Source organism: Ostrea edulis, chromosome 7 (genome assembly GCF_947568905.1).
Source record: "Ostrea edulis chromosome 7, xbOstEdul1.1, whole genome shotgun sequence".
Taxonomy (NCBI): Eukaryota; Metazoa; Mollusca; class Bivalvia; order Ostreida; family Ostreidae; genus Ostrea; species Ostrea edulis.
The window spans coordinates 61,796,086-61,811,318 of NC_079170.1; the positions used below are offsets into that span (position 1 = coordinate 61,796,086).

Genomic DNA, 15,233 nt, shown 5'->3' on the forward strand with positions numbered 1-15,233 from the left:
TTGTAAATTTCATTTAGTGTATCAGTGAAGGGTTCTCAGATGAAATGATACAGATTTTAGTGATACGTACTGGATACCAACGCTTTTCATGTCCTACAAAGAAAAGAAAAAAGAATAAAAACATGCAACAGCTAGCCTTACATACATTCCTGTATACTGACACAAGTACTTTAAAAGTTTTAAAGTGATGCTCAAACATAAATAAAATGGTGTACATTTTTAACCTATAACTAATGACAGCTGTTTTACACTTAGAATTTTCCTTCTTTAGAATTTCACACTGTATTGCAAGAGATTTTCACCCAGTTATTTTCACCCAGATACAGTCAAGGAATTTCCTCCTGTTTAAGATTTCCTTCACATCCATCTATCACTACTTAATTTAGAATAACTGTCCACCAAAATTTATTCTGCTAAAATTATTAGCAAACCTTTGAGCAAGCAAATCGCCAAATTTTAGACCCGTGGAAAAAACCCTGCTATACTGTACTTCATGAAGCGCATTAGCGTGAAGTGTTCAGTTCATACTCTCAAATATTTTCTTGAATGGAATGTATTTTTTACTGTACAGTCTTGCATGGTTAAATCTTAAAATTTCCTTCTTTCAGGGCAAGGACTGATCTGCACAGAGAAGAACCACCTCCTGACATGAGTTTATTCCTGAAATAGGCCTCCAGGAATTGGCCTCTGACATTCACACTATCCTAGGTCTTTTTGTATTCAAACCCTTGTAATGCTAGTATCCCTAAAAGGGTCACACTAAAACTGGACACAAAATACTAAAACTCGTGCAGTGTCTTTCACCTTTTAATTTACACATCAAAATCAGGGCGATATATCTGATGTGGTATTCCTGTAGTTTGATAAAGAAATTGTCTTTAATCTCATACACATAGACAAACCAACAAACACATAAATACAGGAATACATGAAGTCAGAAACAAATAGACAAAATACAATAATCCGTATTTCAACTTTTTTGCGAGGGAATAATGAAATGAAACACTGTCAAACCCAATCTGATTAAAATCAGATCCTTCGATCCATGCACGTAGATCGCTACATTAGCATCTGACGTAACCCAATAAAGGGTCCGTCCATATTACCTTTTGTTAAGCCGATCAAATTCACACTTTCAGATTCTGCTAGCGGTGTTTTTCCCATAAACCTTTGCATTTATATTCACATTAGAGATGGCTGTGCATATGATAGCATGGGATTTCCTGGCTTATTTTTGGGTTCAGTTACTGGACCCATTCCCAATCCTAAATTCAACGATATTTTACCAATATTTCAATCATTTTTCCCAATCAAGTGCCCTTAAAACTCCATACATAAAGAATATTTATATTTCCTGTAAAATGAATTGAAACAAGAGGTCCAAGGGCCACATCGCTCACCTGAGTCACCTTGGCTCATATTCAAAGATTTTCCCATTATATTTGTATTCAAAACTTTGATTCCCCCCCTTGTGACCCCATTCTACCCCTGGGGGCCATGATTTTAACAAACTGAAATCTGAAATATGTCGGAAAGCTTTCATGTAAATCTCAGCTTTTCTGGCTCAGTGGTTCTTGAGAAGAAGATTTTTGAAGATTTATCCTATATATTAGTATGTAAAACTTTGATCCCCTATTGTGGCCCCATCCAACCCCCGGGGGCCATAATTTGAACAAACTTGAATCTGCACTATGTCAGGAAGCTTTCAAGTAAATTTCAGCTTTTCTGGCCCAGTGGTTCTTGAGAGGAAGATTTTTAAATGATCCCACCCTATTTTTGCATTTTTGTGATTATCTCCCCTTTGAAAGGGACATGGCTCTTCATTTGAACAAACTTTGTGGCAAGTTTGGTTGAAACTGGCCCAACGGTTCTTGAGGAAAAGTAAAAAATGTGAAAAGTTTATGCCGACGACAGACAACGGACAAATTTTGATCAGAAAATCTCACTTGAGTCTTTGGCTCAGGTGAGCTAAAAAGTGATCGTCATTCCTTGGAAAACTATAATACTAAGAACCTCAGGTGGTACTTATGAACTGCCTAATGTTCTAATAATGTTTGATCATAAAAACATTTATGAAACTTTACTTATGAGAGAAATACTGTATTTATGTTCAACTCCATTAATCCATACTATTTAATATAAAATGCTTGAATTTTCAACTTTTGAATTCATTTTTCATTGATTAACGTAGATAATTCACCAAGCAGTTCAGACCATGTAGCATAGGCCTATTAAATTGATTGCTTGGTTAATAAGTTTTGACACAATTTCAAATATTATATGAAAAAAATATTGAAAAAAGATAGCTCAAAATGCCACAAATGATAGGAATCTCATTTCAAGAAGTAGTTCTTATGCGAAGATGAAACCGTTCGAATCTCCTCAATGAGTGGTAACAAATTGATTAAAAAAAATCATCCCTGGAAATTTCAGCCTATTGGTAATTAAAACACAGGCAAGTATAGCTGAATATATTCCATAAATTTTATTCAAATTGGACAATATTAACTGGTGTTGAATAATCGGAAAAATTTCATAATCGATAATCGGTCAAAATCGGAAGAACCTAGATCGATCAATGATCGATATAATCGGTATTTACAAGTAGCTAATAAATGTTTATTATTTTGGGGTTATTTCCTTTTAGTTTTATTGATATGTACAACATACAAACATCTATTAGCTTATTTACGATGAAATGGTTTTTTTTTTTCTAGCCATGACATCCAGATTGGCTTTAGTTTAGTTTTAAGAAACCTTAAAGTTTTCAGACGTCCGACTTTGGTTTCCATGGGTAGGGATATATATCAAGTTATCAACTAATCCGAGATTCCTCCTACTCTTACCCCGCTTTTATATCGTGACATGTGTGGGAGAGAGTCAGAGCGGACTATATAATGAAAAGTGGGAATTCAGCGACACCAGCTAGTGTCGCTGCATTGCCTACCTTTTACAACTTTATTTCGCGGATTTACCAGACGCAGGGATTCAATTATCAGATGATTATTCTACAAGTTAACTATGACTAAATTGATGCTATTGCCATGTAAAAAGCTCTACCACTGACAAATGAAGCATCACTTTGACTTTGGTTGCCTCCTCGCCATTCGAGTTCTTTGCGCATGACGTCAGCACACAAATACAAGAAATTCCAATCGGCGTCAAAGTAGCCATGATTAACCCGAGGAATACTCATCCAATAACTGAATCCTATCTAGATCAGCGAAATAAAGATGTAAACGGTAGGCACAGCAGCGACACTAGCTGGTGTCGCTGAATTCCCACAAGTCTTTTCATTATGGAGTCCGCTCTGACTCTACCCCGCACATGTCGTAATATAAAAGCGGGGATAAGAGTCAGAGGAATCTCGGATTAGTTATCAACTTCATAATTATTGAGTTGATTTCAATATCCATGATGATGATGATAATATCTAAAGCCTTCTTCCTTTTCAAATGTATTGATTGATATAATACATAGTTGATTCCTTTATAATGGGCTTGTGTTCGGGCGACAATTGATTATTTAAAATGGAATCGATAATCGGAATCGACGAGCCCAAAATGATCGACAATCGATTGTCGGCGACAATTATTTCATCACTAATATTAACTTTAAAAAACTCACTAATATTGAATAAATAAATAAAACATCAATATAAATAAAATTATCTGATAGAAATAATCTTATAATTAAAAACGGTTTCTGTGTTCAACATGTGTATAGAATTTGAATGCATTCAACTATTGAGAGTTTTTTTAGACAGAGATGAATAGCTCTTTATGTTTTGCTGAGTGCATGCATGGTCATTAAGGTATTCCATGTATAATGAAAGGATAATGAACAATTTTGAAGGATTTAGATCAACATAAAACTTTATTGTTAAATAATGATGGAAGTGAAGCGGATGAAATTCACATGATTGGTAAATGATTAGAAGCTGACCTTTTTGCACTTAAGACTTTTAGGAAGAGTTGTCTGCCCTTTGTAAAAATAAGAAAAATCTAATTTTCTAAAAATGTGTGTGGTCAATGATTAATTTTATTTCATATTTTCATAAAAAGAAAGTGTATGTAACTTTCTACCAAGAGATTAGTATGAATATATAATTTGTTTTTAAAATATTGTAATAAAAGATGCTTTTCCCATATACTTCAATGTTAAATTCTAGGTGAAATATATCAAGCAGTAAACAAAATTTAGAAAATTCCTACCGTGGGTTATTTTTATTTGATGAACCCTTCAAAATGATACCATGATTACAAATATTCCACCATCCATTTATTAGATATGAAATATGGTCATTACACATTGAATACCTTAAAATGCATCAAAGCATTTTTTCTTCACTTTCATTGACCACATAGTAATACTTTTCAAATTCTCCCTATTTGAACATTTTACGTGTCAATTTTCCCAATTCTGCGAAAATGGTAGAAAACCCCCTAGATTGGAGACTGCACACCTGTCAAAACATTGCAATGTACACAATATCTGCATTCTCTACGGGTTTCGTTTTGTTCAGATGAGAAACAGCTGATTATTCAAATCGTACCCATCCCTATTCGTATGTGAATAAATTAGGCATTATTGCAAAAGTTTTGAAAAGACTTAATTAAGTGAGCACATACAATTTGATAGTATACATTGAATAATCTTTGTGGGAGAGAGATTTCTTTGACTTGCATACAAATTGACTGGGAACCAGCTGAATAACCATCATTATATCTGTATGGCGCAATCTGATTGGCTCATAGTTCTCATTAATATTGCAAATGAATTAAAGGTCATGCGGACATGACCCTCTATTGGGTTATGTCAGACCCAAGTGTAGTGATCTAAGTGAGCGGATCAAAGGATCTGAATTTAATCAGATCATGTCTAACCTGAGTTCCTCTCGCATAGATGTCACCATTTTCCATCTTCTTAGCTTCAAATGGATCACATATCCACTGGTCCTGCAAGCATTTCACAAAGTTGGGTCAATACTGAAAATTCAGGAATATAAGTATCCAAAAAAATATTCACATTTCCAATGTTTTTGCCTTTGATATCTTTACAAATTGTAATGACAAACAATGTTTCCTCATAAATGTGTTGCAGTTGTAAACAATGAGCATAATTATGAATCTTGATTTATATATTATGTTTATTTCAACGACAGATATGAAAGTATAACACAAAATATTAGAAATTTCATTTTTGAAAATACATGAGGGTATGAACTGCGACGCTTCACGCCATCACAATTTTCATGACTTACACACTTTATGAAGTATGCCGGCATGCATCGTCGGAAACCCACGGTCGGTCGTTTTAGGTAAAGAAGTGCGACTGACTGTGGGTTTCCAATGATAGCCGACATGAAGCTTCACAGTTCATGCCCTTATGTATTTTCAACAAGAGTATGACAAACGGTACAACGTATTTTTACCCCCTAAAGTATATCATAGTGCATCAATCCAGCTGAAATGCAAACTGACCTTATATTCCTCCAAGAGGAAGCTTGTGACTAAATTTCAGGGCAATATCTGTATCTGTAACAAAAACAAGGTTATTCTACTAAGTGATACTATGACTTTGACCTTTGACCTTGAGAAACATTAGGCATCCTCCACTTGGCATGAGGATTAAAGTCTACCAAGTTTGACAGTCCTAGCCCTAATAGTTCGGTCTGTATTCTGCCTACAAGGTTTTCCTATTAACTGATACAACAACCTTGACATTTGACCCCTGACCTTGAAAAAAAATAGGCATCTCCCTTTCATCACGGTGATCAAATGTACCCTGTTGTAAGATCCTGGGGCTTACAGTTCAGTCTGTATCCTGCCTACAAGGTTTTTCTACCAAGTGATACTACAGCCTTGACCTTTGACCTTGAGAAATATTAGGCATCTTCCTCTCGTCATGGTGATCAAATGTACAAAGTTGTAAGATCCTGGAGCTTACAGTTCATTTAATATTTTGCCTACAAGGCCCAGACAGACGGACGACACCATGCCATCTTTGACGGGCGCATAAAAATGAAATTCATTAATTAAGTTTCGTTGACTTCTCACTAACAACATCCAGATACCTCGAACACTGGGACCACATCAGTGTGGGAGTTCAGCATTATGGACGGCAGGGAGGGATCAGAGCCGGGGATAGTCATCACCACTACCATCCGTCCAGGATGTACCTGAAAATCATAAATTCAGAGAACTCGCTCGACTCAGTATACTACACACCACCACCACTCGTCCAGGATGTACCTGAAAATCATATATATTCTGACAACTCGTTTGACACAGTATACAGGATGTACATAATAGGGAAAATCATGTACAGGCAACTTGCTCGACACAGTATATGATTTTAATTTAAATTTAGATTTACAGTGTTAGAACCACAAGTCCATTCAATGAAAATGTGTTTTGAAAATAGATACTGATGATTCCAAGTGTATCTGTAGGACTGACCGACGGTGCATGTTGAAAAGAAATGTGTGGGTTTTTTGTTTTGTTTTTGTTTGCATGTTTCATTGCTTTGTGACCTTTTTTGTGTGCTACATTTTTGCTATCACTAGTGGGTTTTTTTAGATGTATATTGGCTGGGATCAATTTGTGTAATTTACAAGCTTATTTGCTCATTTGCAAACCTAATCATTAAATGGTTGTTTGTATAATGTAATTATGTTGTTGCAGCCAATTAATTTTGTACATTTTGGTCTATCACATAATTTGTTTGATCTTTGTTTGTTACATCATTTGTTTGATCTTTGTTTGTTATGTCATTTGTTTGATCTTTGTTTGTTACGTCATTTGTTTGATCTTTGTTTATTATGTCATTTGTTTGATCTTTGTTTATTACGTCATTTGTTTGATCTTTGTTTATTCTGTCATTTGTTTAAACTTTGTTTATTACGTCATTTGTTTGATCTTGGTCTATTACGTCATTTGTTTGATCTTTGTTTATTCTGTTATTTGTTTGATCTTTGTTCGTTACATCATTTGTTTAATCTTTGTTTGTTACGTCATTTGTTTGATCTTTGTTTATTACGTCTTTTGTTTGATCTTTGTTTATTACGTCTTTTGTTTGATCTAAATCACAATTTCACTTATTATAAGCTGATTTGTTATTTCATTAGACACTTGACTTCAATGATTACCCAGTAACAAAAACTGAGTTACCGAATGCCTAAGTTTTTTTTTCTCATATGGGTTTTCTATCTCAAAATTGCTGAGTATAAAATATCAATGTGTTTATACTGTCATGATGTTGTCAGCTCATGTACAATATTGACATATAAAACACAATGTCATGATACCTTTAATTCTTTATTATCATTGAATGAAAGGCGAAGATAATGAACAGCAATCAATCTCATAACTCCTATAAGCTATACAAAATAGAGAGTTGGGCAAACATGGACCCCTGGATTTACCAGAGGTGGGATCAGGTGCCTAGGAGGAGTAAGCATCCCCTGTCAACTGGTCACACCCACAGTGAGCCCTGCATCTTGATCAGGTAAATGGAGCTATCCGTAGTCAAACTCAGTGTGCCAAGAACAGTCTAACAATCAGTATGAAACATGTCAGACAGAATTTGACCCAATGATAGGTTGTATTAGCAAACTAGATCGTTATAACAACCATAAAATTTGTGAAATGCTGACTTTAAACAAAACCCTTACACCATCAACTTGTTTGTCAGTAGTCTGCCTTGATTTAAAAACTGATCATATAATATGTTTAGCTGTCCTGTGTATGGCATCTGTTATGTTTTGTTTTTTTAAGTTTGTCATCATGTTTCATTTCAAATTCATCCAAAAAAAACAACCAACCAACCAACATACATATCTAGTACATCAAACAAACTAGAGGCCTGTGGGCCACATCGCTCACCTGAGTCACCTTGGTTCATTATATTTAAAGATTTTTCCTATATATATTCACATGTAATACTTTGATCCCTATTATGGCCTCAACCTAAACCCCGGGGGCCATAATTTTTACAAAATTGAATCTGCACTATGTCAGGAAGCTTTCATGTAAACTTTTCTGGCCTAGTGATTTTTCAGAAGATTTTTAATGATTTTCCTTATATATTTGTATGTAAAATTTTGACAAACTTGAATCTGCACTATGTCAGGAAGCTTTTGTGCAAATGTAAACTTCTTTGGCCCAATGGTTCTTAAGGAGGAAATTTTTAAAGATTTTTTCTATTTATTAGTTATGTAAAACTTTGATCCCCAATCGTGGCCCCATCCTAGTCCCAGGGGTCATGAGTTTAACAAACTTGAATCTGCACTAATTCTATATCAGGAAACTTTCACGTAAATCTCAGCTTTTCTGGCTCAGTGGTTCTTGAGAAGAAGATTTTCCCTATATATTTGAATGTAAAACTTTGACCCCCTATTGTTGCCTCATCTTACCTACGGGGACCATTATTTTGACAAACTTGAATCTGCACTATGTCAGGAAGCTTTCATGTTAATTTCCACTTTCCTGGCCCAGTAATTATTGAGAAGATTTTTAAAGATTTTTCCTATATATATGATCCCCTATTGTCGCCTCATCTTACCCCTGGGGGTTATGCTTTGAACAATCTTGAAACTGCACTATGTCAGAAAGCTTTCATGTTAATTTCCACTTACCTTGCCCAGTAGTTTTTGAGAAGAATATTTTTAAAGATTTTCCCTATATATTTGTATGTAAAACTTTGATCCCCTTCTATGGCCCCATTCTACCCCTGGGGGGCCATGATTTGAACAAACTTGAATCTGCACTATGTCAGGAAGCTTTTATGTAAATCTCAGTTTTTCTGGCTTAGTTGTTATTAAGAAGAAGATTTTTAAAGATTTTTCCTATTTGTATGTAAAACTTTTGATCCCCTAATGTGGCCCCATCCAACCCCTGGGGGCCATGATTTTCACAAACTTGAATCTGCACTATGTCAGGAAGCTTTCAAGTAAATTTCAGCTTTTCTGGCTCTGAGTCAGTGGTTCTTGAGAAGAAGATTTTTAAAGATTTTTCCTATATATTTGTATGTAAACTTTGATCCCCTATTATGGCCCCATCTAATCCCCGGGGTCCATGATTTTAACAAACTTGAATCTGCACTATGTCAAGAAGTTTTGAAGTAAATTTCAACTATTCTGGCCCAGTGGTTCTTGAGAAGAAAATTTTTAAATGACCCCACCCTATTTTAGCATTTTGTGATTATCTACCCTTTGAAGGGGGCTTGGCCCTTCATTAGAACAAACTTGAAAGTCCTTCACCCAAGGATGCTTTTGGACAAGTGTGGTTGAAATTGGCCCAATGGTTCTAAAGAAAAAGTCGAAAATGTAAAAAGTTTACAGACAGACTGACAGACGACGGACAACATGCGATCAGAAAAGCTCACTTGAGCTTTCAGCTCAGGTGAGTTAACAAGGATTTCATGATGGCCTCTTTGATGACTGTTAAACTAAAGTACAGGTCTGATACAATTATACAAATATAATACCTCAACTGTGCTGCACTGAATTCCCACCTCCTGGGCTAGATTCTTCAGAAACTCAACAACTTCATCTATGCAATATAAAGGATATTACTCATTGTAGATCATAAACTGAAAATAGACTAATCAATAATTCTAAAAATCAAAAATTAGATACTGTATATATTTATATCTCCTTATATTGTTAAAGTCAATTAAGAAATGGTGGTTTGTATAAAATCAAATTGTGTGTTCAGGGAAATCTATATGTATACAACATAAGTAAAACAACAAATTGATATCTGATGCAAAGACTGCAAGAGTACATGTGTATAAAATTTGAGAAGTTTTTAAATTCAGAGAGCTCTGTTACAAAAACCAGTCAAACTTCAGAATTTATTATTAGTAAATATTGCTCCAAATCATCCATACAGTAGTACACCATTGTTCTGGCAACTCATTATAGAATTTCTCAATTCACAGCAGCACTAGAAGACAACAGAACTTTGAAGATCATAAAAAGTGAATTCATTTTTTTTAATTTTCCAACAATTTCGCCAAAACATGGGTTTTTTTAAGTTAAGATTTCAATGCACTTACACTGAGGATATAATTTGAAATTTTGTTTGTATTGAAACCCATTTGCGATTCGATCTGAAATAGAATCCTCTACTACTACTACTACTACACTTTTTTTTCTTAAAATTTCATCAACAAAATTTTGTCATTGTCCTATTACTTTTCATTAGTCACCCTTGAAGTAAAGATTTTTTGCTGAAATGAAAATTCCACTCATCCATAATGTTTTTAAAAAGTTTGATTTAAAGTTGCGTCGCGTCGGTACAGAATGAACACGACCTCTATGCTTTTTACGGTATGCGATAAATGTAGTACGGCCGAAAGCCAATTAAAACCCAAAAGTCTCGGATAGCGATTTTTTCAAGATTTCTCTCTTACTGCTGCATGTAATAACACACAATTTGCAGAGGTTACTGTTTGTAACCCTAGTACATAAAAAATATTTAAAAAAATTCAGAATTCTTCTACAAACATACCAATCCAGAGTTTTCACCTGCCAAAAGGCGGTAAATCTAGTACGTTTTATAAATGTCGGAACCCAAACACGGTCGAAGACATTGCCCGATTTCCACAGCCCCATTGCAAATACTGTGTTATAAGTAATCCAATTCATGCAATTATATAAATCATAACTACATTTTATGTTTTTATGATTTTTAATTCCACAACACAGAATAATAAAAACAGCTGTATTTTGTGATCGTGATATTGTTTTAATGAACAAGGAAGTCCCCTTAGTTTGGTCAATCCTTCCCCAAACAGCGTACTAATAGTTGAGGATGTCTGTCAGTAATAGTAATGATTAAGAGAAAGGCCAAGATAACAAACAGTGATTAATCATTAATACCATTGCCCAGTACTGGCCACATGGCGACTCGATCCTCGTTCACTCAAGATCGAGCCATAATTTTGAAGAAATAGATCTTAACTCCGAAAGTAAACAAACTATATTTCCTAAAATGAATAATGTGACCCAAAAGGTGTGCATTTACAATTTGTCATTTTGATTAAAGGACACATCTCATGTTTTCAAGGTATACAAAATTATATGCATTTTGTCTTCTTTATGCTTAAAGTAATTAATTCTAATAGTTCGTTTGCCGAAATTTTGCGATAATTATAACCACAATACAGACTTAAATCTGAGCCCTGATTTCAAAAAGTCTAGTTAATACGCGAGTTTCGAGGTACACCCGAATTATTTCCCTTTGGAGAATTCTCTTACATAGTGAGGCGCGAAACAATTTGTTTACACGCGGGAGTGGGACGAATATTCATCACAGCGTAAGTGAATGTACTCAGTGAGTTTCTCATACACTGTTAGATTACCGGAATTCGACTGATACACAAACTGAGTAAGTTATCAGTATTTAGAGAGTAATTAAATACATAGAATTCTTATCATATCACGTTATTTCGTTGGTCATAAATACCATATCTAAGATATTACTTGCAAATAAGACATTGTTTTTATGTTCCCACTTTAGTAAAACATTTCTTTTAATTGATAGTATTTTGTATTTCCCACATTTTCATATCAAAAGAGAAGCCTCTTTTATTACATTTCATCATCTTCCTCATTGACTGTAGGTCCACTCTGTCCCACTTAGTCATTCAAAGTTCCACTAAATGCACCTCCTACACAGAAGAGTTCGTTATAATCTCGAAACCGTTTATCAGGGTCTCTGTCCAAGCAGTTTTTTAAAAGGTAACAGACTGGGTGTTTTTTAAAGGTAAAGTTCTTGCTCCAACAAAAAATTATCCACGTACGTCTTTTCTCGTACCTTCCTTCGAAAAATTGAAAAATACTCAGTCTAAATCCTTTCTACCGACAACTAGTACACCCGAGCATGGCACAAAACATCTTAATGTAATATATCATTTACAAGCTAGCTGTTAACGTGATAATTGGTTTTTTGTCGATTAAAATCTGTTTATGAAATGGCTAATAGATGTTTTCAAACCCGAGGGCGCATATAACATCACACATAATGGCGAGTAAAATAGCGAAAGTAAATATGCATATCGCAAGATTTGAATTTCATCGCTTTCAAACTCGAAAACTACGCAAAATACTTCATTTAAAACACAATTAAAGTAGTTTTAGACATAAAAAGAATTAATTTTGCTGAAAAATGAAAAACTTTAGAAACATGCGTTGTGTCCTTTAAGAAAGAAAAAGGAATTCAGGGTTCCAAATTACCGCTCGCCCACTCGCATTGGCGACTAAACTTTGCATGTGGGCACCCAAAATGTCCGTTCTCGTTGCCCACTTGGCGACCGTAATTGTCTGGTCAACATTTTTCTTTCCGACTGATCCGAGTCCTATTATAATTGAAGTTCAATTTCCGGTTGAGGTTTTGCCATTTGGCGAGACATTCCTGGGTTATCAAACCTTCCAAAATGTATTTAAACCAGAAGTTGAACAATGCAAAGGTTACTTCAAAAGAAAAGAAAGCATCTGCTTTTAACCAAAGTGGAAAGAAGGGGAGAATATGACTCGATGACGGCGAAAAGGGGGATGACGTGCTGTGTGTACAAAACATGACACGAAAGGTCCAATCGTTGTGACAGCTTGCCCAAGTTATAAACTTGACAGCATCGTAAAGCTGAGAAATTTTGAAATAACATAAAAAGTCTGAAGAAACGTGTGTTAAAGTCAGACGCCACGAAGATCATAAAGTCCACGAACTCTGATATTTTTGCTAGGTTGACGAAATGAGAGTGGTATTATAAGAATTACGGAGAAGGAAACAGAATTTAAATATTGATATTCAGTCTATTCCAAAAGCACCGGACCGTCGGACAAAACCGACGAAAATCGATTTGGACCGATGTACTGGTTGGCAAGATCGGTCCGTATGTCCGAAGGTTGCATTGGTTTGGTTTCGAATTTTATTTTCCATATTATATCGTTTAGACGCTTTACCTTATATCGCGATACAGTACAAACGTTTTGCTGATTATGATTGTTAGGTACTCTATTTCCGCCATTTTCATCAAGATGATGAACTTAAAATACTTTGATGGGGCTGTACCAGGAAAAAAGTTAATAAGGCCACTGATAAAATATGTTGTGTTTCCGCTAACCCGACCGACCCTAAATTATAGCCCCGACCCTAGAAATTTTTTCCGCTAATTTGAAAAAAAAATTCGTCATTTTTCCGGAAAAAATATATTCTCGGTTCTTGGTTTTCTTTTTAGTTAGACATTGAGATGAAGTCATTCAAACGCTTTAACGATGTACAAAAATTGCATGGTATTGTGTCAAGCGTTTAAACAACATTGATAATGTTTGTAACTAACAGCATGGCATGATCATCATATTATTTTCCTGTCAAACATATCCAATAGTAGTATTCCCATGACAACCAATCTAAATGTAGAAACAATATAGCTGGTACTTGTATAGCATAGGGACACAAAGGAGTTAACTTTAATTTGTGTTTTATGCTATATGTTTCATTGAAAAATATTGTTTCTTCTAAAACATCTGGAAATAATCCTCAGCCAATAACAGGTGAAATGCTAAGATTGAAAGTTTACTTGCAATGCAATTTAAGCAAAATTTTATATTGAAAGTATAACATTCAATAGTTCATTGAACTTGTTAGAGTTTACAATGTTTTCTTATACTTTGAAAAAATAAAATTTTAAAAAAAAATAAAATTTATTTCCTACCTACCTACCCTATTTTTTTCTGGAACGTTAGCGGAAACTCAACAATTTTTGTCGTTGGCCTAAGAGACGAAACGATGAAGTGTCTTACTTCTGGTTTAATCACACAGAATCGAAAGGTAAGTTCTGATAGGTCAATAATAAAATTGAAGTCTGAATTGACACACATTATCTAATCCATAAATACATATGTAGAGAAAATAATTCTCAGGATTATTACTTCATGATGGTATTAGAGACTAGTGGTTAAGTACATGAGCCATGTTTGTTTTAATAGTTCAATTATTCTTATCATTATTTCAGAACCAATAAGAATATGACATATTAAACTTATAAATGTTTATCACATTGACCAATCAGAACTTACCGTTCGATTCAGTGTGATTAAACCGGAAGTAAGACAGTCTAGCGAAATTCTTTGGCACTTGGAGGTGTAAAAACATCTTTTTCTTCAAATGAGCGGAACGAAACCATACATATATTGAAAGTAAGGTATATGTGAACGATTCATCGCGTCAGGCTGTTTGAGAAACGCCCACAATAACCCAAACCCGAATTTGCCTCAAAAAGAATGTCCTACCCTTCCTTTTTTATACATGCACATACTATAGATTTCCATTAACTTCCAGTGCCCGTGGTTTAATCGGTCATAAACAGTTATCACAAAAAGTTTGATGCCATTTTATTTACTAATTTAAAAGAGAAATCATGCAAAAATCGCAATCCGGGACTTTCGGATTTCAGCCGTACTACATTTACCGTTTGCCCCGGCCCGGTTCTTACTAGTACCCATTTTACCAACTATCTTCAGACGTACTACATTTACCGCTTGCCGCTTTTAAAAGACATAACCCACTTAATACTTACCATATGCAGGTACTGGGTGCACGGTTTTTATCCGCAAATAATCTCTGAAAACTGTCACTGCTTTTTCTTCCGTCATATTTGCATACAGCAGTGCCAACACTTTAAAACTTTATCACGTACTTTTACCCCATATACCGAATGTCAACTTTAACTGCACCTCGATCCCAACTTATTTATGCACCGTCATGTCCTAACCCGAATAATTCTGTCACGAAGTCTGATCAAAAATTGTTTCGAATAATACATAGAGTGTCACTTTTCATTAACTATTACATGACTTCTACGGAGGAATAACACACCCGTGAATAAACACGATGTACATGTATGTCAAATCTAATCAAAGTACTGAAAGTACTGTAGTATCTCGGGAGTCTTCCCCAGTACGACTTGTTCATTCCCGGATTGCAGAGGATCAACATCCGGCAGCACGAGGAGATTTCCCGCGGTTATGATATATGCCAGACGTACAGCAGGACCTACCCGAAGCTGCGACCGACAGCAGGTAGAGCAGTTAAGTCCGCGGGATCCATGTTTTATGTAAAGATACATTAATAAATGCTTTCTAAACGTTCCGTCCCATAACCAATCCGTCCCTTAGTCGATTCGTCCCATTACCGATCCGTCCCTAGACTTTCCGTCCCCTAGTT

At 35.1% G+C, this 15,233-nt stretch overlaps 1 protein-coding gene across 2 annotated transcripts in view; it reads right to left on the bottom strand.

The window, feature by feature from the left end:
• LOC130048341 (aminoacylase-1-like) overlaps positions 1-14,928 on the bottom strand; it is a 33,534-nt gene extending 18,606 nt beyond the window's left edge. The window contains exons 1-5 of one of the 2 annotated variants that reach the window (XM_056144939.1): positions 14,587-14,928; positions 9,490-9,554; positions 6,077-6,181; positions 4,887-4,958; positions 71-93 (exon numbers count right to left, since the gene is read on the bottom strand). In XM_056144939.1, the coding sequence (XP_056000914.1) occupies positions 71-93; positions 4,887-4,958; positions 6,077-6,181; positions 9,490-9,554; positions 14,587-14,662 (341 nt within the window). In that variant the 5' untranslated portion in view covers positions 14,663-14,928. Of the gene's footprint in view, positions 1-70; positions 94-4,886; positions 4,959-6,076; positions 6,255-9,489; positions 9,555-14,586 lie in introns of both variants that reach the window. The other variant, XM_056144940.1, reaches the window with a different exon arrangement.
• Positions 14,929-15,233: the final 305 nt, after the last annotated feature.